Consider the following 24779-nt stretch of genomic DNA (forward strand, 5'->3'; position numbering starts at 1 on the left):
ACAACTCTATGAGCGAGGCACTAATGTTATGTTTATTTTACACATGAGAAAACTGGAACCAAAGAGGTGAAGTAACTGGTCCCAGTGCCACAGCTAATTCATGCAGGCGGTCTGGCCCCAGAGTTCACTATTTTAACAGACAACATCCTTCACAGTCTCTCCAAAGGGCAGCAGCCCCAAGTTTGAGTTCTATTAAAACTTAAATGAACAAGTAATTCCTACTTTATACGCAGTACTCCAAAGCACAGAAAAAGAAGAAAAGCTTACATAACCCATTACATGTGATACACAAGGATGGGGCTTTAGACCAATGTCACTTATGAGCATAGATGCAAAAATCCTAAATGAAATAGTAAGTGGAAACCAGCAATGGAATAAAATAATAATACTATCTGGCCAAGTAGGGTTTATTTGAAAATGTAAGGATGACTTAATATTAGACTATTGATTAATTAAAATATGAACATGTTAAAGAAAAGAAATATCTCAGAGTACACAGAAAAATTACTCAAAATTCCATACATATTTGTGATTAAAAAAAAAAAACCCTCCTAGCAAAAAAGAAATGGAGCCATCACTCCAAAATCAGCAGCAAACCATTCAATATTGTACTAAAGATCTTGGCTAAGCAACAAGACAAGAAAAAAAGAAAAATGTTACAATTGGAAGGGAGAAACTGTCATTATATAATATATCCAAAATAATCAACTGAAAAACAAAACTAACTTTCACAAGTCAGCAAGATTACAGCTAACAAAATCAATATCCAAATATCATTACCTCTTTTATGCAGTAATAATTTAGAAAATGAAATATATATAAAGCAACTGAACTCAGAAACTATACAGGAATAGCCCTAACAAAGATGTCTAAGGTCCGTATGGAGAAGATTATAAAACTTCACTACAGAGCATAAAGGAAAACCCGAATGGAGAAAGATGAAATGGAGGAGAGGATTAAATAGCTTAAAAAAGCCAGTTCTCTCAAAATTAATGAGCTGAAAGCAACTCACACAATACTTCAAGAGGATTTTTCATTACACTTGTCAAACTTTGAAATTCATATGAAGTACTAGAAATGCAACATTAGTCAAAACCACTTTGAAAACCCTAGAAAAGGGGGTGACCAAACGTTAAGACTTACTGTAATTACAGAAATTCTAAAAGTATGACACTAGAACAGAATGAACCAAAAGATCCACGGAACAGAACCTCAAGTACAAAGGCAGCCACACACCCATGGGAATTTGGCGTATGATCGTTGTAGCCTTTGAAATGATGATGGGAAAGTAGTATAATCACCTGAGGGCGGGAAAAAAATCATCAAAATTGGATGTCTACCTTATACCAAACACAAAAATAAATTCTAGACGAACTAAAGGTCTAATTTTAAAGTCTAATTTCTTACATGCATGAAAAGAAAGTAAGAAGATAAAGGCATATATCTTTATGGCATCAGGGTGGTAAGGTACTCTTTTTTTTTTTTTTAAGCAAAATGTAAGTTTTATTACCATTAAAGTTGATGTTGGAGAACATGGCTTAGATGTGCTGCAAAACTGGTTTCCAAATCTGATCTCCATAAATAGACCAACAGGAAAAGCACAGGTCTTCCCAGGGGAGGAAGAGCCTTTGTATCAAATGAGCAAAGGTTAAGAGAACTTGTGCTCTCTGCAGACAGACAGATCTCAAAGAGAGATAGGGAGAGGCCCTTCCCCCCAATACACCAATCAGATAAGAAAGCAACTTCTTCCCTGGGGAAGAGTGAATGAAAGGGCAGAGACAGGCCAAGCTTATTTTAATAGATGATTCTTTCATATGAAAGGAAATAGCAGGAATGAGAAATAACCATTTATCCTAAAAAAAAAAACCTAATGCAGACTCTCAGTTTGTGTTACTGGAGGATTATGCATAAACCAATGGATGGATGGATGGATGGATGGATGGGTGGGTGGATTTATTTATTTATTCATTCATCCATTCATTTATTTGCATTCATGTACTATTATTATCTAATTCACAGGAGTAAAAGCACTCTTAACCCCTTACCTTCTCCAGTGAAACACAACCACCACAACCCCTTAAAGGAAAGGATTGATAAATTTCATTACACCAAAATGGAAGGCGGGGGCAAGGGGTTACTTCTAAAATTATCTGCAACTTGTATATGACAAGACTGATACTCAGAACATATAAATAACTCCTAAGAACCAATAAGAAAAAGACAACAACAGAGAAATGGGCAAAGTAGCAGCTTATAAAAGAGGAAACACAAACGACAAAATAAACGATTTTTTTTTTTTTTTTTTGTGCGGTACGCGGGCCTCTCACTGTCGTGGCCTCTCCCATTGTGGAGCACAGGCTCCCGACACTCAGGCTCAGTGGCCATGGCTCACGCGCCCAGCCGCTCCGCGGCATGTGGGATCTTCCCAGACCGGGGCATGAACCCGTGTCCCCTGCATCGGCAGGCGGACTCTCAACCACTGCGCCACCGGGGAAGCCCTAAACGATTTTTTAAGTATAATCAACTTCACCAAAAATCAAGGGAAAGCAAACTAAAATGAAATACCATTTCTCACCCATTAGACTGAAAAACTGTGATAAGTTTGAAGATATCAAATATGGTGACGTTCTGAGAACGTAAACTGGTACAGCCACAGTGAAGGGCAAATTGGCAGTATTTATTAAAATACGTGCACCCTCTACTATCCAAAAACTCCTCTCTAAGACGTTACCCTCAGGAAACACCATCTGCCCACACTACATATTACCATGATAGTACAACAAGGTTCATTCTTACAGTTTTGATATAGTGAAAAAGCTGGAAACAACCCAATGTCCATCAACAGGAGAGGGGTTAAAGGTACATGAATTTATATGATGCGCAATTAACATCATAAATAGTCTAGATTTGGGGCTTCCCTGGTGGCACAGTGGTTGGGGGTCTGCCTGCCGATGCAGGGGAAACGAGTTCATGCCCCGGTCCGGGAAGATCCCACATGCCGCGGAGCGGCTGGGCCCGTGGGCCATGACCGCTGAGCCTGCGCGTCTGGAGCCTGTGCTCCGCAACGGGAGAGGCCGCAGCGGTGAGAGGCCCGCATACTGCAAAAAAAAGAATTAAAAAAAAAAAAAGTCTAGATTTAAACAACATGTTGACTTTAAAAGTTGCAGTGTGATATATACAATATCCATCGATGTAATAACACATACAATATTGGATTTACTATGGATATATGTATCACAAAGATTTAGGGTGATGGTCAAAGGAGCCATATATATGGGCTGCCTCACCTGTGCATCACCTATTCACATACATCACTAGCACCACAGCACAAAGAGAGGACTCTAGGCTATAAATAGGAAGCAGGGTGAGTGCATTTGGAATAAGCCCTCCTTGCAAGAGATGCTTCTCCCACAGGGGTGAAGAATATCCACGGCGAGGCCCCAGGCAATCTCTGTTTGCAGTTCCTTGAAAGATGAGCTCCTCTTGGTTACAATCTTTTCCTAAGTGTGGTTCTAGCCTGTCACCTGGGAGGGCCAATGGCCTCATGCATGCAACACATTTATTGAGTTTCTGCTACATGGCAAACCCTATTAGGTGCTGGGAGAACAGCAAGGCTAAATCCTCAGTCTACAGTCTACTCAGGGAGGCGAGTAGACAGGAAATTACACTGCAGTGTGACCAGCAATCAGCAGGAGGTGCCATGGGAGCACAGAGGACGGGCACCTATATTGGGGCTGGGTGGCATTTGGGCAATTCTAAATGGGATTCGGTTGGGGATGAGGAGGGGGTTAGTTAAAATAGGAGGACAGCAGGCAGACCTTGTGCAACACTAACTTTCACCAATGCTGTTTCTCACTAGCAGAAGGGGGAAAACTTGGACAACCACAGCTCTCAACAGCGAGAGCTTTAACTCAGCTGTTTCCTCTTATAACCCTCTCCGCATATACCCTCCCTCTTTGAAAAGCCACCACACAGAAAATAAAGGAGAAAGTCCAGGGTCCCTCCTAAAGCAGCTGACCTTCACGAGCGCCCACAGTCAGCCTAGTTCTCGTGGTTTACCTCTGTTCGGAAAGTTCTTTAGGGTAAAGATCCTATATTGAGTCCATGGGGGCTCGGATGATAAGAGAGGATTACTTAAGAAATAAGAATTTTTACCCAGTGTGCCCCCAACTCTTTCCCAGTGTCAACTGTCTCCCTAACAATCCAGTAACACGTATGGCTTTGTCACCTAATACTCACATTCTAGTCACAGGCAGACTATTCCAAAGTACTAGCACTGCTCCTGTGACAGGGGGATGGAGCACAAGTAATTTATAGGAGGAGCTCTCGTCACTGAAGGAACTTAGTCCGACATGCTCTGCTGTACTAGGATGTATTGTGCACGCCAGATACACAGGTGTATTTCCGTCAATGCTTGAGAAATAAAAAGGCATTCAGTATGATTCTCTCCATTAGCTAAACAATAAACAGAAGAACAGAAATGTTATGAGGACTCTGTTGTCCATGTTATACTTAGGCAAGTGAATGAAAAAGTAATTACCTTCAAATGTTAAACAAACACCTTTTGATACAAAAAATATTTTTTTCTTCCTTCCAAAGATAGCAATGCTCTCAAAGCCTCACAGAGAGAAAAAAGTGCTAAGTTAGAGTGATATATTCTCTCATTCTCATACCAAGAGATTAAAATAAGTTTCCCCAGGTCAAGAATAGACACAATTGAAAAGCAGTATATTCGACCTTGACCCAGCAACGCACATCTTTGATAAACACCCGTATCTTTAAATACACAGATGGTCCTAGAACATGGAGAGGAATGAGCATGTTTCCCTCTCTCCCTGCCTTCCTTTCTCTTCTCCAGTTTTGGTACCATAACCCAGCAGCCCCCTAAGACAGGTTTTTGGCAGCAGGTGTCATGCTGGAATCTTCAAGGCCACAGGGAAGATGTCAGGGGTGGGCAGAGGAGTTCACTCCCATTGAGGTGAGTGTGGGAAATGCTAGATGTGGAGTTTAATTCAGAATCTTCTGTTGAGCATAAGTCTCTGGGCTATATTTTCTCAACTGGGAAACTGAACCAGTTGTATTAGCTTTTCTTAAAAGCTGACCTTTGGGTCTCAAACCCTGGGGTACTTCAGGAGACAATCCATGGAAAAGAAGGAGTCCTTTTGACCAGTCAAGGACCTGGTTCCATTTGCCATGGGTGTCTCTGACAGTGGATCTTATACAGTTATTTTATTTGTCTATCTGAGGTTTTTGTTTCCTTGTTATAAAATGGCAGTGGGTCTGATGTCTCTGCCTACTTCGGAAATACTGCGAAGGTCTGATGAGCCTCAAGCTAAAAAGCCCTTTTTTGAAGCAGAAAACACAAAGAGGCATAATAGAAATAGAGCAACGTGGCAGACCGATCATGGACATATCATATTCTGATTAAAATCCTAGGCTTACACAGCAAGGAAAAGAGAACCAATCAGAGCCCCTTCAGAGCAATTTCCCAGGTAACACCTGAACTGACAAACAAATCATACTGTATGCAAGGAACTGAAAGGACAGACTACCCACACTTTCAGGTTTAAAACGGTTAATACTCTCAAGAGGCAGAGCCACCGGCAGGCACTTCAGGGGTGTTTCTGGCACCTGCATGAGATCAGTCATATTTCAGCAGAAGCTCCTCTTACTATGTACCTCTGATGACAGCTGTCATATTTAGCCTACTCTTTACACTTTCCCCTCTTATCATCCACGTTTTCTTCATGTTATTGACTACAGTATAACTTTTAGCAGTGCTGTCCACATCCCAGGTACTGAACGTGTGGGTTACAGTGAGAAAACTAAACCCTCACTTCACAGCATCTTAAAATATTTATCCTATTATAATAGATCTGAGCAGGATTCCTATCTGGTGTAGCAATGTGAGGTCATCTGTGGCCAAGTATAGCATCTGGATGTATTGATACTTGAACTGTACATATTTAAACTAGACAGCTTAATCAGCATTAACATTTTTTTTTTTTTTTTACTATTTATTTATTTCTTTAGGCTCCTCCAGGTCTTAGTTGCAGCACGTGGGATCCTTTCTTAGTCGTGGCATGTGGGCTCTGAGTTGCAGCATGCAGACTCTTAGTTGTGGCATGCATGCAGGATCTAGTTCCCCAACCGGGGAATGAACCTGGGCCCCCTGCATTGGGAGCATGGAGCCTTACCCACTGGACCACCAGGGAAGTCCCAGTGCTGACTTTTTTTATGCCTATGAAATCACCACCAAAAGCAAGAGGATATTTCCATCACCCTCACTAGTTTCCTTGTGACTCTTTAATAATCCCTCCCCCGCCTCTAACACCACATCCTCTGGCACCACTATCTGCCTTCTGTCACTAGAGATTACACTGCACCTAAAATTTTATGTAAGTGGAATGATATAGGCATACCTCCTTTTACTGTGCTTTGCAGATACCGTATTTTCTATAAATGGAAGGTTTGTGGCAAGCCTGCATCGAGCAGGTCTATCAGTGCCATTTTCCAACAGCGTTTGCTCATTCTGTGTCTCTCTGTCACATTTCGGTAATTCTCACTCTATTTCAAACTTTTTCGTTATAATTACATTTGCTGTGGTGATCTGTGACCAGTGATCTTTGATGTTACCCACAACTCGATGAAGACTCAAGATGATGGTTAGTATTTTCAGCAATAAAGTATTTTTATAAATTAAGGTATATACATTGCTTTTATAGATACAATGTTACTGAACACTTAGTAGACTACAGTATAGTATAAATGTAACTTTTCTATGTATTGGGAAACCTACAAATTTACATGACTTGTTTTATTGAGATATTCGCTATATTGTGATGGTCTGGAGCCAAATCCACAACATCTCCAAGATATGCCCGCATATTATATATTTCCTTTTTTTTTAAACACATAGCTTTTTTAAAATTAATTAATTTATTTATTTTTGGCTGCATTGGGTCTTCGTTGCTGCGCGCGCGCTTTCTCTAGTTGTGGAGAATGGGGGCTACTCTTCACTGTGGTGCGCAGGCTTCTCATTGCAGTGGCTTCTCTTGTTGTGGAACACCAGCTCTAGGCGTGCAGGCTCAGTAGTTGTGGCTCGTGGGCTCTAGAGCTCAGGCTCAGTGGTTGTGGCGCACAGGCTTAGTTGCTCCACAGCATGTGGGATCCTTCCAGACCAGGGCTTGAACTTGCATCCCCTGCACTGGCAGGCGGATTCTTAACCACTGCACCACCAGGGAAGTCCCTAGTATATGTTTCATTTTGCTTTGTGTCTGGAACCCACCTTAATTATTCTGAGTTTCATCCATGTTGTTGCATGAGTCAGTGATGCTTTTTATGGCTGAGTAGTATTTCATTGTATGGATGTACCACAATTTCACCTATTGATAGACATTTGGATTCTTTCCAGTTTTTGATATTAGAAATAAAAATGCAATAAACATTTGTGTAAGGGTCTTTGTACATATGTATATGCTCATTTCTCTTAGGTAAATACCTGGTCATGGAACAGCTAGGTCATATGGTAGACAGATGTTTAACTTTTTAACGAACCTCTGAACTCTTTTCTAAAGTAGATGAACCATTTTACTCTCTCATCAACAATGTATGTGAGCCCTAGACGTTCCATGTACTTTTGTTTTTTCAATTTTAGACATTCAAATGGTATGCAGTGATATCTTATGGTGGTTTTAATTGGTAATTCCTTGGTGGCTAATAATGTTGAGCATTTTTTTGCATGCTTATTGGCTATTCATTTATCTCTTCTTTTGGGAATTGTCTGGTAAATCTTATGCCTATTCTCTTATTGGACTGTTTGTCTTCTTATAAAACTGTTCTTTATACATTCTGGAGACAAGTCTTTTGTCTGATCTGTGTGTGTTGTCGGCAGTCTTGTCATTTTCTTACTGGTGTCTTGGAGGAGCAAAGGTTTTTTACTTTAATGAAGTCCAATTTTCTATTTTTTTTTTTTTATGTTATGGTTCAAGCTTTTAGTGCCATATCTAAGACACTTCGTCTATCCCAACATTGCAAAGATTTTCTCTTTTGTTTTCCTTTAGAAGTTTTAGGGGTTTAGATTTTACATTGAGGTTTATGATCCATTTTGAAGTAATTTTTATATAAAGGTGAATGTCCATTTTTGTCCATAAAGCTTTCCAGTTGCTCCAGCACCATTTGTGGAAAAGAGACTTTTCTTTCCTCCATTAAATTGCCCTGGCGCCTTCTTTGAAAGCCAGTTGACCAGATATGTATGCATCTATTTCTGGGCTCTATTCTCCTTGAGCTCACTTGAGCCAATAATAACCCACTTTGATCCATGCTCAGTTCTATTCTGTTTAAAGCCGGTAGGACTGTGGCTTTAGGATGAATGAAGAGGTCAGTCTTGCTGCAGTGATGGAATTATTCTGTCTAAAGTAACAAGAGTGGGACACCACTGATGGTCTAACAGCAGAAATTTCTGCCTTTCTTTGTGCAGTGCTGGGGAGATGTTGGCAGGGTGGAGGGATGGTGAGGACCTTGACTGTGTGCAACTGTTTGTTTTTAAAGTATTTGTCAATGCGACTCCCAAATTGAATTTAGAGTTATGCTTGAGAGCATGTCATGTGGGAAGATGAATCTATCACTGATGGCGGATCCAGGAATTATAGGTTATTGCATAAGAAGGCGTCCACAGCATTACCCAACTTGAGCTGAAAATAGGATCCTTGAAGGCATTTCCTGGATGGCTCAATACGGCCTAAGCTTCCAGAACTAAAGGCATCAGAAGGCCCACCAACTTCCTTAGAAATCTCTTCTCTGGTCCAACAACAATAGTATTAGCCAGCATTCATTCAACAGTTATGTGCTAAGCACGTCACCTGCATCTTTTTATTCTGTTTCTTAACAGTCTTACAGAGAAGATCGCTATTATTATTTCCATTTTACAAACAAAGAGACTGAGGCAGAGACGGCTGAGCCTCATGCGCTAGCTTCTTCTAGTTAGGAAGGGGTAGGAGTTGGGCACTGTCTCCCTGACTTCAGCTCCAACGTCTTTAACCACACGGTGACACTGCCTCAGAGCACTCAGTACAACAGCCTTGAGAAACTCGCTCCCATGGATGAGGCACCAGCCTCAGAATATCTGAGGCTGACAAGCTGACTGGGTGGGTAGCATCTCGGTGAAACTGCTCACCCAGCCCCAAACCTTCACTGCTGCCCCACCATCATCGCTCAGGTCCTCCTGTTAACCGGCTCCTACCTCCAAAGGGATGTCATACAGAATGGACCTGAAAGACCACCGGGGCAGGCTGAGGGAAGGCAAGGTTTGAACCTGAGGTGACAAGAGGAATGGGAAGGAAGGGATGAGCATCTTTGAGAGCAGCAGAGACTAAAGGGGGGCAAGGAAGGACTTGAAGGGAAATGCCCGAGGAGGAGATGGCAGGTAGGGAGTGACAGAAGGTACCAGAAAGAGAAGGATTGAGAGTAGAGGCGAGATTTCCAAGGAGGTGGGCAAGGAGGGAGCTCAGAGGGTTAACTGTGGGAAGGAGAGGCCCTGAGTGAGAGGGAAGGATGAAAGGGAGGGGGCAAATGGTCCCCTGTACTGAAAACAGGGCTGTGGGGATGGGGCAGGCTGGGCCGTCTCCATCTTCTCCACAAGGTAAAGACGCACCAAGGGCCAGCTAAGAAGCAGCTAAAGAACATAAGTAACTCCTACCCACCCACAATACAGACTGTACGCTAAACACTTCGCAAACTCAAAAGCCTACAAATCCAAGAATCATGGTCACTTCCGTAGGAAGATCCTGAGGGAAAGTTCTCGGCTGTGGACTTGCGAGTATTACCCTAAAATATCCGTTACAAGAGTTTTCTCTCTAGGTTTGCTCCTAAGAGTGGGATCTCTTCGGAGGCTCTTGCAGGAACACCACTGACCTCCCCCAGCTCTGCAGTCAGCCCACCCTGGAGCGCAGGAGGCTCGCAGCAACACTGCGTGAAGACATGCACCCATGAAAGCAGGCAGCCACCCCGCCAGAAGCCACCTTCAGGTCCCATAAGGACTGGAAATGAAACAGAGCTCATGACTGGTGGCCTGCAAGAAAATGAGCAACTGTGAGGGGCTCCCTTTTTTTGGTGCAAGCCCCTTTGTTCTGGTGGGTGGGATGGAATCTCAGGGAAGAACTTAGCAGGGAGAGACACAAGGGGAAGTTGATAATGGACTTGAGGACGTGGGGAGGGGGAAGGGTAAGCTGGGACGAAGTGAGAGAGAGGCATGGACATATATACACTACCAAACGTAAGGTAGATAGATAGTGGGAAGCAGCCACATAGTACAGGGAGATCAGCTCGGTGCTTTGTGACTGACTGGAGGGGTGGGATAAGGAGGGTGGGAGGGAAGGAGACGCAAGAGGGAAGAGATATGGGAACAGATGTATATGTATAACTGATTCACTTTGTTATAAAGCAGAAACTAACACACCATTGTGAAGCAATTATACTCCAATAAAGTTGTAAAAAAAAGGCGGGGGGAGTCTGAAGGCAACCTCGCTACTCAAGGAAGAAGAATAAAAATGATGCTGAGCCTTCACTCCTGACCCACAACACAGAGTTAGTTTTCCTCCTTCCTTCTGCCTCCTTCTCCCTTACGTTTTTCTCTCTCTATTCCTCCCTCTTACCCAGACATGCTGGTGTCAACAAGGACAAAGGCACGAGAAACAGAAAACAGGCTCACACGGGCCCCATGGCTCCTGTAGCTCCTCTGCCCTCAAGAGTCCTCCCTGGGTCCCACCCCCACCCCCACACCCCTGCCCAGTGCCCACTCGTCCTTTGGATGTCATGTGGAAAGAGCGCTCCTCCAGGAAGGCCCCAACACGCCTCCCCCATGCCAGGTTTGATATGGAAGTCTTCTGTGTTCTCATGCGATTGTCTCTACCACAACTCTCATCACCTGAACCAGATGTATCGGTTTCTGGGTCTCTCCCCAGCTCTGACATCCCTGGGAGCAAAAGCCAGCTCCTATGAGAAGTCAAGGACTTTGCAGAGAAATGAAAAACTGTAGCCATTAGTGCTAGTTGACTTTGAATCCCCAGTGCCTGGACAGGGGGTCCGGGGATCAGGAGGCATTCCCATGGTAGCAACTGTTATTATCAGCATGGGACCATATGTTATTCATTACCAATCGGGAACCATGCACGATATTAATTGTAATTGTTATCACTATTAGTGCACATGACTTAAGGAGGTTAGACCCAGACACTGGTCAAGAGCTCAAGGTAAAGAAGTCACAGTCTACTAACAGAGGAGCTAATGAGTGGGTCTAACACAACAGGACACAGAGAGAAAGCGCGTGGGAAAGGATGGGACCTCTCGGGCATTGGGATCAGAAACAATACTTTCTTCTTTCGTAAAGTACACGACGGTTGATAGAGCCTTTGCACGTTCATCACATCATTTAATTCTCACAACTTTTGTTGTGCAGTAGGCGGCATGGCGCCCGTTTACAAAGAGGAAACCAACAGTCAGAGAGGAAACACAACCTGCTGGAAGCCACACAGCCAATGAGCGGTGAGTTAGGCTTAGAGGACAAGCCTTCCGACAGCACGCTGTTTCCCCGAAATGCAGTGAGTGGCCCAGAGTTGCCTACTGCAACCTGAAGCCAGAGAGAGAACAGCACCGGTTCCATCCAGCCGGAGGGAGGGGGACCAGGAGTCAGGAAAGAGGGATGGAGGGGCCCGTCTGAAATGAACTCAGGCCACAAGTTGGAACTTTGATGAGCAGTTCAGAAACATTAAAGATCAGACGGTTAAGAGCAGCAGCCGCCATAGGAGCACTGTCTTCTCATGACAATTATCTTATATAAACGGCTCACTTGATCCATACCATAAACCTCTGATGGAAGTACCGTCCCCATTGTGCGAATTAGGAAGCCCAGGGCAGGGAGATGGAGCGACTTGCCTGCGGTGGTCACGTGGGTATGGGGGGCGCGTCACACCTCCGACAGCTCAGCGCCCCCCAAGCCCACATCCCTCCCACACGCTAAGCAGCTTCCCTAAAGCACCTTCTTCCGCGTGATTCCATGTAACCCCCCAGTCCCCTCAATTCACACTTGGCCTACTTCTCCATCGCTTCTTGGTTCACCTGCCTGCAGGTTTGTTTTTTTTGTTGTTGTTGTTGTTTTTGCTGTACACGGGCCTCTCACTGCCGTGGCCTCTCCCGTTGCGGAGCACAGGCTCCGGATGTGCCGGCTCAGCGGCCATGGCTCACAGGCCCAGCCGCTCCGCGGCATGTGGGGTCTTCCCGGACCGGGGCACGAACCCGTGTCCCCTGCATCGGCAGGCGGACTCTCAACCACTGCGCCACCAGGGAAGCCCTGCCTGCAGGTTTTTCAAGAGACAAAGTAAGGGGAGCACACCCTGCTCAGCAGCACAGAGTGCAGGAGGCCCACATGGTGAAGGTGGCAGTGGAAGCCAGAAAAGCCAGGGATGGGACCAGCTGGGGGTCTGGGCACCCCAATCTGAAGATGAGAAGACAGAAAACGAAAAACAAAACAAATTAAAAAAGATGAAGAAGAAGAAATAAGACAGAAGGCCCGGACCTGAAAAGCCAATGAACAGCAGGAGCGTGTAAGCTCACAGTTACCAGGAGCGAAGACAGCCCCAGATGGGGAGACAACGGTTCAAATCCAGGTACTCCAGGTACTGCCACTAGCCAGCTGATGACCTCGGGAAGATCACCTCAGCTTTCAGAGCCCCCATATGCCACCATAACAGAGAAGCATACCACCTTTCCCTGCCTAAAGCGGGCTGTGGCAGGTGTAAAAACAGCAAGACGATGATACTCCTTTCAAAGCAGCCCTAGACATAAGGCCAGACTATCACCACCACATCTGCGGCACCACCCATGCTCCCCAACTTCTAGAACCGTAGTTCATGCAGAGTTTCTGAGAAGGTTCTTTTGGAATCTGTTTCATCAATGGTTCTACGTGACCCCATGCAGGTCGCAAGGGTGCAGATTTAAGCCATTTGCTCATGAAGCCCTCACAGCAGATGCTGCAGACTCCCGTCTGGGGGTCTCCTGAGAGCATAGCTGGCCAGACTCCTCCAGTATGAGGCCACTGAGGGGCAGGCGACATCACGGCTCAGAGCCAGCTGACTTCACAGGTGGGAAATTCCTAGGCATAGCTTTCTTATTCAAAACTCACCCATTCTTAAAATTACTCACACTCTGAGAATTGTGCAGGTGACATTAAAAAGAAAGCTGCCGAGGACACTTCCCTGGTGGCGCAGTGGTTAAGAATCCGCCTGCCAATGCAGGGGACACGACTTCGAGCCCTGGTCTGGGAAGTTCCCACATGCCACGGAGCAACAAAGTCTGTGCGCCACAGCTACTGAGCCTGTGCTCTAGAGCCCGCAAGCCACAACTACTGAGCCCGCGAGCCACAACTACTGAAGCCCGCGCACCTAGAGCCCGTGCTCCGCAACAAGAGAAGCCCCTGCAGTGAGAAGCCCACGCACCGCAACGAACAGTAGCCCTCACTCGCTGCAACTAGAGAAAGCCCGCACGCAGTAGAAAAGGCCCAACGCAGCCAAAATTAAAATATAAAACCTTTAAAAAAAAAAAAAGAAAAAGAAAAAAGAAAGCCGCCGGGGCGTGGGGTGGGAGCAGGATGGACCTGGGGCAGGGAAAACATTGCTTCAGACAAACCCACAGTAACAACTTGATGGAAATCATACATCAAAAGGCAATTCTGCAGATGAGGGCAAGAGTGAATCTGTAACTTGGACCTGAAATTCAGAACATCAAGGCCATAAACACCAGTCTCCCTGGTTTCTACTGCCACAGGCCAGGAGCAGCCAAGAGGCACAGGCTGTATTTGGCCTGCGGGAAACTGACTCCCAACCAGGGTTCCCAAAGTTTAATTAGTTGCCCATTTATTTCACATTAAACATAGGTTTCCATGGCAATTCTGCTAAGGGGCCGACCCTTCCTCTGCGCACACACTGTCTGGATGTCACAGACCCAGGCAGTTTCTCCTGTTTTCGGGACTGGCGTCTGTGAGCATGAGTGTGTGGCTGCTAATTCAAATGAGACATTGTGGATGGACGCTCATCTTGAATGACTGCAGGCCAGGGGTTTGGGTTTCCCAAACTTCTAGAGCAGAGAGTAGGAACCCAAAGACTCGGGATTGAAATGCTGTCAGATAACACCTGGCAGCATTTACCTGGTCCCCGTGTGCCACTCAGCTGATCAGAAGCCCTCCCCTCTGGAAACAGGAGATCACATGCCTTTGTTACCTTTCTGTAACTCTGAAGGCTTAACAAACAAAACAAAACAACAAACCACCTTACATCTTTCCTTAGAGTTCTGATGAGATGACCATAAACAGCTGTGATTTTTAAATCCCACACCAGGACTAATAAAAGATGCAGTGGGTGTGAGCCCTCCCAGGACAGGGCCAGTCTTGGTACAATCATGGAGCTCTTCACCCTCTCCCATCCCAGCCAGGGTGGCCATCAGACATTATACCTTGATGTGGAATTTAACTTGGTGAGCTTCTTCTCTTAAGAGTATATGCACTGTAAGATGTAAGACTGTTCCCAGTTAAAAATGGTTCAGCTTTCAAGACAAGAACAAGGAGGGCCACAAACAAGGGTCCATGAGCACAGCTATCTATTCCACATCAAGTGAGCCGTGCTACACATTAATTTTTTTTTTTTTTTTTTGCCATACGCGGGCCTCTCACTGTTGTGGCCTCTCCCGTTGCGGACCACAGGCTCCGGACGCACAGGCTCAGCAGCCATGGCTCACGGGCCCAGCCACTCTGCGGCATGTGGGGATCTTCCCGGACCGGGGCACGAACCCGTGTCCCCTGCATTGGCAGGTGGACTCTCAACCACTGCGCCACCAGGGAAGCCCTTCACATTAATTTTTAATGTCTAAATAAATGAATGCATCAACTAGCCCAGGGCTGAAAATTCCCACCAATAAACATTTCTTAGAGCGGAGTCAGATTTCCGTCCCTTATAAAATGCAAAGATGTTATCTGACTGACAACTTAATCAATCACGCTTAATACTTTTATGTCTACATTTTACCTAAGCTTCAGATTCTGATGGAATAGAACACAGGATAACCAGTCTGATGGAGGAAAAGGATGGAAAAGTCCAGGATCCCAGGCAACCAGGAAGATCAAGGTGAGACAAGCACAATGTAAGAGGAAGCACACGGAATATAAGACATGGGATTATTTGTTTGAGTTAGCTCTGCTGAAAAAGACCAGATCCACAGGTAGGTACACTCCTACCCTGCCTGCTCTCCATCTTTCCTCCGTGTCATGGAGATATTAGAGAACATGCTCCTTGCCAGCTGCGATGATAAATAACGGTTAACGTCCTCGGGAGTTACTAAAGGAATGGCTCTAATGTCTGTTTCAAGTTGGCGGGGGTGGGCACACAGTACAACTTAGAGCAGTCACTTTAACAGCTCTACTAAATGCAGTGTAATGCCCCGCTTCATTTTCATCTTCCCTATACACACACACAAATGCAATACGTTACCCCCAAAAGATTAACATGTATTTTTCTAAAAGTGAAATTAAAGGTCTCATAATTTAGGCCTTTTATAAGATGGTGCACATAGCCAAGCTCAAACCAAATCACATCCTAAAAGAAGAGCCCATAATTTTGTACTAAATCACTATGCAACTTATATACAGGTACACTTCATTTCACTGCATTTTTTTTTTTTTAACAAATTGAAAGTTTGTGGCAACCCTGTGTTGAGCGAGTCTATCAGCACCATTTTTCCAACAGCATTTCCTCACTTCCTGTCCCTATGTCACATTTTGTTAATTCTCGCAATACTTCAAACTTTTTCATGATTGTTATACTTGTTATGGTGATCTATAATGAGTGATCTTTGTTACTATTGCAAAAAGATTAAGACTTGCAGAAGGCTCAGATGATAGTTCATGTTTTTTGCAATAAAGTATTTTTTAATCAAGGTATGTACTTTTTTTTTTTTAGACATAATGCTATTGAGTACTTAATAGACTACAGCATAGTGTAAACATAACTTCTACGTGCACTGGGAAACCAAAAAATTTGTGTGATTTGCTTTATTGCATTATTTGCTGTACTGTGGTGATCTGGCACCGAACCCGCGATATCTCTGAGGTATGTCTGTACGGTGAAGCATTGTAATGGCAGCATCTTAATCTTGTGGTACGTAAATCAGCTGCCTTCTAACATGAAGATAGCCTGACAGGAGAGTGTAAAAATATTCCTTATCACAGCATTCATAAGGGGCAGGGGGAAAAAAAAAGAATCAGAGTGCCAAAAAGAAGAATTTGGGTGCCTCTCACCCAGAAAACAAGGCAGTCAAAGACACACTTTAATATGAAATTGTATCCTCCAGTTTTTGCATCTGAATGTCAGTTGTGTCAGAATGTCTAATGTGAACAGATTTATATACTGAATTGAGGTACAAAGGAAAAAAATAATTCTTATTATAATAGTGATTGAATGGACACAGAAAAACAGATGCGAACAACACAGATCGGATCGCTCTGCTATATAAAAATCACTCTACTTCTCTTACCATAAAAGACTTTAAAAGTAGTCAAAAGATCTAAGAAGAGGGACACAGAACCCAGTACCAGCTCAACTACCTTTTTATCTTGCCCAGTGCTTCTCTCCACCAAGTCATTCACAGTCTACAGTGAGTTCTTCTGGACTCCTAAATATTGTATGTTTTCTCTCCACCTGCCCAACTTCCCCCAGTACATCTGGGGTGAGAGGTAACACAGGAGGCTGGTACCGTCAGGAAAGACTCTTAAGACAAAAGAAAAACCTTACCACTTCCGGAAGCAGCTTAGTTGAGAGGTCATGGATGGCTTTGACCACTATGCATACGGATGACAGAAGGAATATCACCCCCAAGATGACACAGGCTCTGCAAAGAAACAGAACATTGGGACTCTTTACTGGGAGAACTCCACCCTTTTGATTTACACAATGACAGTGACAGTGACACAGCCTGATCCACCGTAACTTGCCACACTCCCACCATGACCACCCCTAGTCTCAGAACTGATACAGAATCATCTCCAGAAGAATACAGTTCAGAGATGTATCACCAAATCAATCCCGTGGGAAAGGGGCTCACCATGGTACATGACCTCACAGCATCCCATGAATGCTGGTGTGGGAGGGACTTCAAGGCCATGAAATCCTTCCCCCTTGCCTGGCCACACAACATTTCACTTCTCCTCCAGCTGGAGGGTGCAGAGTTTAATAGCAAAGAGTGGAGGCTTTGGAGGGGGCGGGGGAGGGATGGATTGGGAGTGTGGGATTAGCAGATGCGAACTATTATAATACAGAATGGATAAACAACAGGTCCTACTGTATAGCACATGGAACCATATTCAATATCCTGGGATAATCCATAATGGAAAGTAATAAGAAAAATTATACATATATATATATATAAAACTGAATCACTTTGCTGTATAGCAGATATTAACAACATTGAAAATCAACTATACTTCAGTAAAATAGATTTTTAAAAAAGAGAGTGGAGATTGTGGCACGAGACATCCCAAGCTCTACCATTTAACCTGTTGGTTGATCTTGGTCAAGCTACCAAACACCTTTTAGCCTCATTTTCCTCACCTGTCAAATGGGAATACTATTTCCTACCTGAAGATGAAATGAGATAATTGCACAGAGCACAAAAAAGTTACCCATTGTGCTCGCTTCGGCAGCACATATATTAAAATTGGAACGATACAGAGAAGATTAGCATGGCCCCTGCGCAAGGATGACACGCAAATTCGTGAAGCGTTCCATATTTTTGAGGGAAGAGGTATGGGAACATATGTATATGTATAACTGATTCACTTTGTTATAAAGCAGAAACTAACACACCATTGTAAAGCAATTACACTCCAATAAAGATGTTAAAAAAAAAAAAGTTACCTATTAATGTTGGCTTAAATAAGGTAACTGAAAAGCCCACCCTGGATGTCTCTTGATGATATGACAGGATAGACACCTTTGGATTTTCCCAAAGATAAAAAGAAGGAATAATTTGGTAATGACAAAAGAAGAGTATTCATGGCAGGATGGAGGGATTCTTTTAAAAGAAATGAGAGGAGAGAAGGAAGGATGAGGTCAGCCAAGACACCCATCACGGGGGGAGGAAGGCGCGAGTTAGGGATGAGGCCAAGGGTAAAGGCAGAGGACACCCAGACAAGGGTTGGGGGTGGGAGCTGGGAGGATGTCTATGGGCTGGGGATGCATCAGCTGTCTCTGGCAACCCAGACACAACAACTCACAGGAGAAAGACACAGAAAATGAAAGTAAACCTGAGGAAACGATGATAGTGATACAAGGGTCAAAATACCAAACGAAAATGGAAAGAGAGAAAAGAGAAATACAAGAATGACTGCAGTCAACCCTAGATCATTCCTGTCCCAACATGAGGTCACCATCATTTGGCAGCCTTCCGTTTACATAAGCATGTAAACAGGCTGCTTGGCGTCCACTCAGTAGGCTTCTAATTTACACGTTAGTTGTAGGTTTTATTCTTTCAAAAACACAGACAGAAAGAAAGGATCATTGCGGGCTGGGGTGAAACACAAAAGAACACAGAGATGTAGGAAAAGCAACAAACAGGCTAGGGCTCTTGGTACAGGCTTGAGCAAAAGGAAATCCTGGCCCTGTAAGACAAAAGGATAATCTGCCCTGGGTGCCATACATCCCCATAAGGAGCCAGGGTAAAAACATGCACTCAAGGGGGAAGAAGATAAAGCAGGCCAAAAGCACACAGGGACGCAGCAGCAGGAGTGAAGAAGGCTAACGTAGGCAATGTGCCGGGCCTGGTCACCACAGTCCTGGCAGGGTGCTCGGGGCAGAGGGGTCACAGCCGAGAGGACAGTCATGCAGGATGAGGTGGCTTACTGGAGGGCCCTTTAACTGACGAGATACTGGGGCAGGACCAGGGATTCCAGGGCTTGGGGGAATCAAAGTTCCCAAAGCAACTGGCCCGAGGCCCAGCTGTGCCACAGGGAAGACGGCTATGGACCCGCTGTGCCTGGCACGTGAAGCAACCATTTCTTCAAGCAAATGGGACCGTGAGAGGTGCCATTTCAGGAAAAGAGCCTAAAAGTCAGGCCTCCATTCCTAAAGCTCCTGAGTGACTAGCAGAGACACTCTCTGATTCATCCTTTCAGATAAATTCAACCCCCAACTTAGCTTCTCAGTCCTGACGGCAACTTACACTCCCCTGGGGAATTTTTTGGAACAGTGGCCCAAGGACTGCTCCTTGGGTCAATTTCATCAGAATATCTGGGGGTGAACCCAGGCATCTGTATTTGTTTAAAAGCTCCCCAGAAACAGAACTAGACCCACATACATAGTAAACAAACTTATGGTTACCAAAGGGGAAAGGGATGGGGAGGGATAAATTAGGAGTTTAGAATTAACATATATACACTATTATATATAAAATAGATAACCAGCAAGGACCTACTATATAGCACAGGGAACTATACTCAATATTTTGCAATAACCTATAAGGGAAAAGAATCTGAAAAAGAGTATTATATATATGTATATGTGTGTGTGTGTGTGTGTGTGTGTGTGTGTGTGTGTGTGTGTATATATATATATATATATATATATATATCTGAATCTCTTAGTTGTACACCTGAAACTAACACAACATTGTAAATCAACTATACTTCAATTAAAAAAAAGTAAAAGCTCCCTAGGCAATTCCCTGAAGAATCTGTCACCCAGGACTAGACCCAGGGGAGGCCATGTCTTTAGGGAGCTTCCACTGTGGGGTAAAAATCCATCACTCTCTGGACAGAAGGGAGCAGTCAGCCCAGGTGCTGAGGAAGGAAGGGTCTAATGGTCCCTAAGAGACTTGCAGTCTATCTGTTACTTGATCAGCCCTTTCTCCCTGAGACATGAATAGGGCAGCCACCACTTGGGTGCTAGACCTTCTACAATGTATCACAACATCCCCAAGAAGCCTCCATCTCCATAATCCTCTTAGGGGGACAGGAACAAATGTCTGAGCTGCTTCCTGACAGGGAACAGTGATGCTGCAGGAGTCTATGTTCCTCCTGATCACTGCAGGCATACCTTGATAATGCACAAAAGGTGGATTTGGATTTTGTTGGATTTTGTTAAGGAGACAGGGATGCAGTGGTCTCCTTACATAATATCTTGCTTATACATTTTTAATCAAAACTACCTACCAATCCCTTAAGGGCGAGAACCATATTTTTATTTCTCAGTATCTACAGCAGCATTTAACAGCTGCCCCTTCATGCATCTGTAGAGTGGATGTAATCATTAACTGATTACATAATCACTAGCTGACTTGTAAGTTTCCCCCCCTAGAGTTTAAAGGGGCATCAACCACGTACCAGTGGGGTTGGGAAGAGGAAAGGGACTCCTAACACTTGAGCCAAAATGCCTATGGAATTGCCCACACTGTAAAACAACTCTGAAATGTAATGAAAAAATCCAAAGAAATGGATGATTTGGTTTATTCGCGTTGAATTTTACAGATCTGTCGTTATATTTTCTTCACAAATATACCTATGAATACGCTCAAAATGTTTCAAAAACCTATCATCCTCATCTTCTTTATTTTTGCGGTATGCAGGCCTCTCACTGTCGTGGCCTCTCCCGCTGTGGAGCACAGGCTCCGGATGCACAGGCTCAGCGGCCATGGCTCACGGGCCCAGCTGCTCCACGACATGTGGGATCCTCCCGGACGGGGGCACGAACCCGTGTCCCCTGCATCGGCAGGCGGAGTCTCAACCACTGCACCACCAGGAAAGACCTTCATCTTGTTTTAAATGTGTTTCAAATTCAAAAGCCCACAGTCACCCTTCCATCAACACTGCTGGAAGCCTGTGTGTCAGAGCTCCCCCAGAGTTGAAAAGCAGCTATTATGAGCAGAGGGTGTGATGCTATTTTTTAACGAGTTATTAATAATATATTGTGTTTACACAGCAGCTTTCTCCTCAGGTGCTCAGAGTTCTGCACATCAGCTCATAAATGCCCCGGTGGCCACTCACCAGACCTGGATTTTTGTTTTTCTGTTATTTTATGGATTGGGAGCTGGCGGGTGGCGAGAGTTGTGTTTCGTAAACACAAGGAGTCAAAATGGGAAAGTCGAGGATTGGGGAGCCTTGCGCAAAGTCACCGCAGGAGTTTGAAGTCCACCCAGAAATAAAAACCAGGTCTCCTGACGCCCACCCAGTGGTCAGCCACCCGAAGGCTCTGGCCATTCACGTGACATCCTCACCCCACCACTGCCCTGGGGCTGCAGTCGTCTCCAGGATGCAGGGAAGATTTGGGTCAGGAGCAAATACTGCAAATATGGCGGCTCCTGAATCGGCAAGTGTGGGCTCTTTCCTGGTTTGGGGGGAGATGGACGGGGGGCGGGGGGCGGGCGGGGGAGGGGAATTGTTCCATCAGCGCACCTTGGCCTTCACCTGGAGAGGCTAGTCTGCCTCATAAAGAGGGCAGTGTGCCCGCAGAGCCAGGTCACCGCAGTGAAGGCAGACTCCTCCTCCCTCCAGGCCAAATCCCACAGCAGGAAGACACTGATTCAGAAAGAGGCAAGTGATGGCTTTTACAACCTGTTTCTTGGATTGTTTTTTTAATCCACGCACTGGCTTATTTAAGAGATCTCCAATGCTTACCATATATTTGCCTTTCCTATTGTGATTTTCCCTTTCCTAGATACAAACAACTATATGTAAAATAGATAAACAGCAAGGATTTACTGTATAGCACACGGAATTATACCCAATATCTTGTAATAAGCTTTAATGGAATATAATCTACCAAAAGAAAAAAAACCCAATTCACTACGCTGTACATCTGAAACTAACACAGTATTGTAAATCAACTATACTTCAGTTAAAAAAAATAAACTTTGGGAGGAGGGATAAATTGGGAGATTGGGATTGACACATACACACTACTATATATAAAATAGAAAACTAGGACTTTCCTGGCAGCGCAGTGATTAAGAATCAGCCTGCCAATGCAGGGGACACGGGTTCAAGCCCTGGTCTGGGAAGATCCCACATGCCTCGGAGCAACTAAGCCTGTGCGCCACAACTACTGAGCTTGTGCTCTAGAGCCCATGAGCCACAACTACTGAGCCCACGTGCTGCAACTACTGAAGCCCGCGTGCCTAGAGCCTGTGCTCCCCAACAAGAGAAGCCACCACAATGAGAAGCCTGCGCACCGCAACGAAGAGCAGCCCCCGCTCGCCACAACTAGAGAAAGCTTGAGTGCAGCAAAAACACCCAACACAGCTAAAAAAAAAAAAAAAAAAAGAAAATAGATAACTAATTAAGGACCTACTGTATAGCACAGGGAACTCTACTCAATGCTCTGTAATGGCCTATATGGCAAAAGAATCTAAAAAAAGAGTGGATATATGTATATGTATAACTCATTTACTTTGCTGTACACCTGAAACTAACACAACATTGTAAATCAACCACATTATACTCAAAAAAAATTAAAAAAATTAAAAATAAAATTTAATTAAAAAAAAAGAAAGAGGCAAATGAACTACCACCCCCTTTCAACACAATCTCCCAACCAACCCAGACTGAAGCTGCATTTAAATTCCCACAGGACCAGTGGTTGTCAAAGCATGGTCCATGAACTAGCAATGTCCATATCACCTGGGAACTCGTTAGAAAGGAAAATGTCAAAGGCCACCCCAGACACACTGAATCAGAAACTCTGCAGATGGGACCCAGCAATTTGTTTTAATAAGTCCTTCTGATGCTCACTGAAGTTTGAGAACCATGGTAGTATTAGTCTTACCAAAGACACATTTAATATCTAAAAGAAGACTAGTAAAATCCAAAGAAATGGTTAAGGCCACTAGCACATTGTTTTCTTCTCCGAAAGACTGCCAAGTTCTCATGGTGTTCAGCATTGTGAATATATGAATCACCTTGCAGTCAGCATTAATTTTTGCCTCTGAAGTTGTAAGGGCAAAACCTGTTGGCAGACACTCTCACATCCAAAGGAGAGAAGGTTGGAAGTTTGGTCCCTGGTCAACTGCAGGTTTAAAGGCCTGTGGTTCACATGAATAAAGCCTGGGTCTTATCATACCCATTCTAAATTATTTTCCAAAAAGAAGCTTCTTCTAACCATCCCCTAATTTACAAAAGACCTAAAACACAATAGCTCTGGCACTTAACCAATTCAATCTACAGCTTAAAGTGTAATGTTTTATTTATCATCTGTCACCCTAGTCTCCAAAGCACATGTAATCTGGGTTGTCGTCCAGTCAAATGTGAAATAATGAAAAATGAAAGAGAGTCAAGCGGCGAGTACACATAGTACTTAGGGGTGCACGATTTCTGATGCTGTTGCGTTCTAGCTAGTCCTCTTTCACTCCACGTAGTCTGCCATTTTAAATAAAGCCACGAACAAAACCAGCTAGGAGGCAGGATAAAGGGAAGGAGACAGGGTGCCAAGCATGCCATGAGCCATCTCTCCTTCTCTGTAACAGCCATGCCAAAGAGCCACCATTTTATTCAAGACTCCCTGCTCCTTCACTAATTACCACCAGCCACCTCCTCTCCCACCGCAGGACTTCCCTCCCCTCCTCTTCCCGTTCTTACTCATCTTACCTACTTGACCCTCCCAGGCTCTAAGACTCCATCTCCTCTCTCCACCCACATCCCCATCTCTCTTCTCTATTTTTAAAAAATATTTATTTACTTATTTATTTAGGCTGTGCTGGGTCTTAGTTGCGCATGCGGGATCTTTGTTGCAGCACATGGGATCTTTAGTTGCGGCATGCACGCGGGATCTAGTTCCCCAACCAGGGATCGAACCCGGGCCCCCTGCACTGGGACTGCAGAGGCTTACCCACTGGACCACCAGGGAAGTCGCTCTCTTCTCTCTTTACCTTCAACCTCATCCACCTGCTGCTTTGTGAACAGGCTGTGGTGAGGGGGAGGATGGCTTAGACCAGGGACCGTCACTCAGGCCAGAGCTCTCCAGGCACGGGGTCAAACCCTGTCCATGGTTAGATTGTCCATCTCCTCAACATGTAACCACTAAGAACCTCTCCTTACTCAACAAATGGCCCTTTGCTTTTACACCTAACGATACACAAGATGACTAATCCCATCCAAGTGAAATTTCATTTAGATAGAACTTTCTTCCTGGCTTCAACTTTAGGGACAAAAGTCAACATGGGGGATTTGTTAAAGGATTAGATTCTAGAGCAGTGCAGTCTAATACAATTTTCTGTGATGATGGAGGTGTTCCATTCTGTGCTGTCCAAGAGGGTAGCCACTAGCCATATGTGGCTACTGAGCACTTCAAATGTGCCTAATACAACTGAAGAAATGAAGTTTCCATTTTAACTACTTTTTAAATTAATTAAAATTTTAATTTATTTAATTTTAATTAATTAAGATTTAAGTGACCACATGTGGTTAGTGACTACCACATTGGACAGTGGAGCTCTAATGGTTGGGTTGAAGATATAGAAGTTCACCTAAAACTTTAATTTTTAAAATATATAAATTTAGGGCCTCCCTGGTGGCGCAGTGGTTGAGAGTCCGCCTGCCGATGCAGGGGATACGGGTTCGTGCCCCGGTCTGGGAGGATCCCATGTGCCGCGGAGCGGCTGGGCCCGTGAGCCATGGCTGCTGAGCCTGCGCGTCCGGAGCCTGTGCTCCACAACGGGAGAGGCCACAGCAGTGAGAGGCCCACGTACCACAAAAA

General features: G+C 44.5%; 1 protein-coding gene across 1 annotated transcript in view; it reads right to left on the bottom strand.

The window, feature by feature from the left end:
• The window catches only part of TMEM163 (transmembrane protein 163), a gene marked incomplete at both ends in the record, with an annotated part of 255719 nt that overhangs the window by 26995 nt on the left and 203945 nt on the right, over positions 1–24779 (bottom strand). The window contains one exon of the mRNA XM_079710788.1: positions 16833–16929. Coding sequence (XP_079566914.1) covers positions 16833–16929 — 97 coding nt within the window. The remainder of the gene's footprint in view (positions 1–16832; positions 16930–24779) is intronic.

This window comes from Hyperoodon ampullatus, assembly GCF_949752795.1.
Source record: "Hyperoodon ampullatus genome assembly, chromosome: 8".
Lineage (NCBI taxonomy): Eukaryota > Metazoa > Chordata > Mammalia > Artiodactyla > Ziphiidae > Hyperoodon > Hyperoodon ampullatus.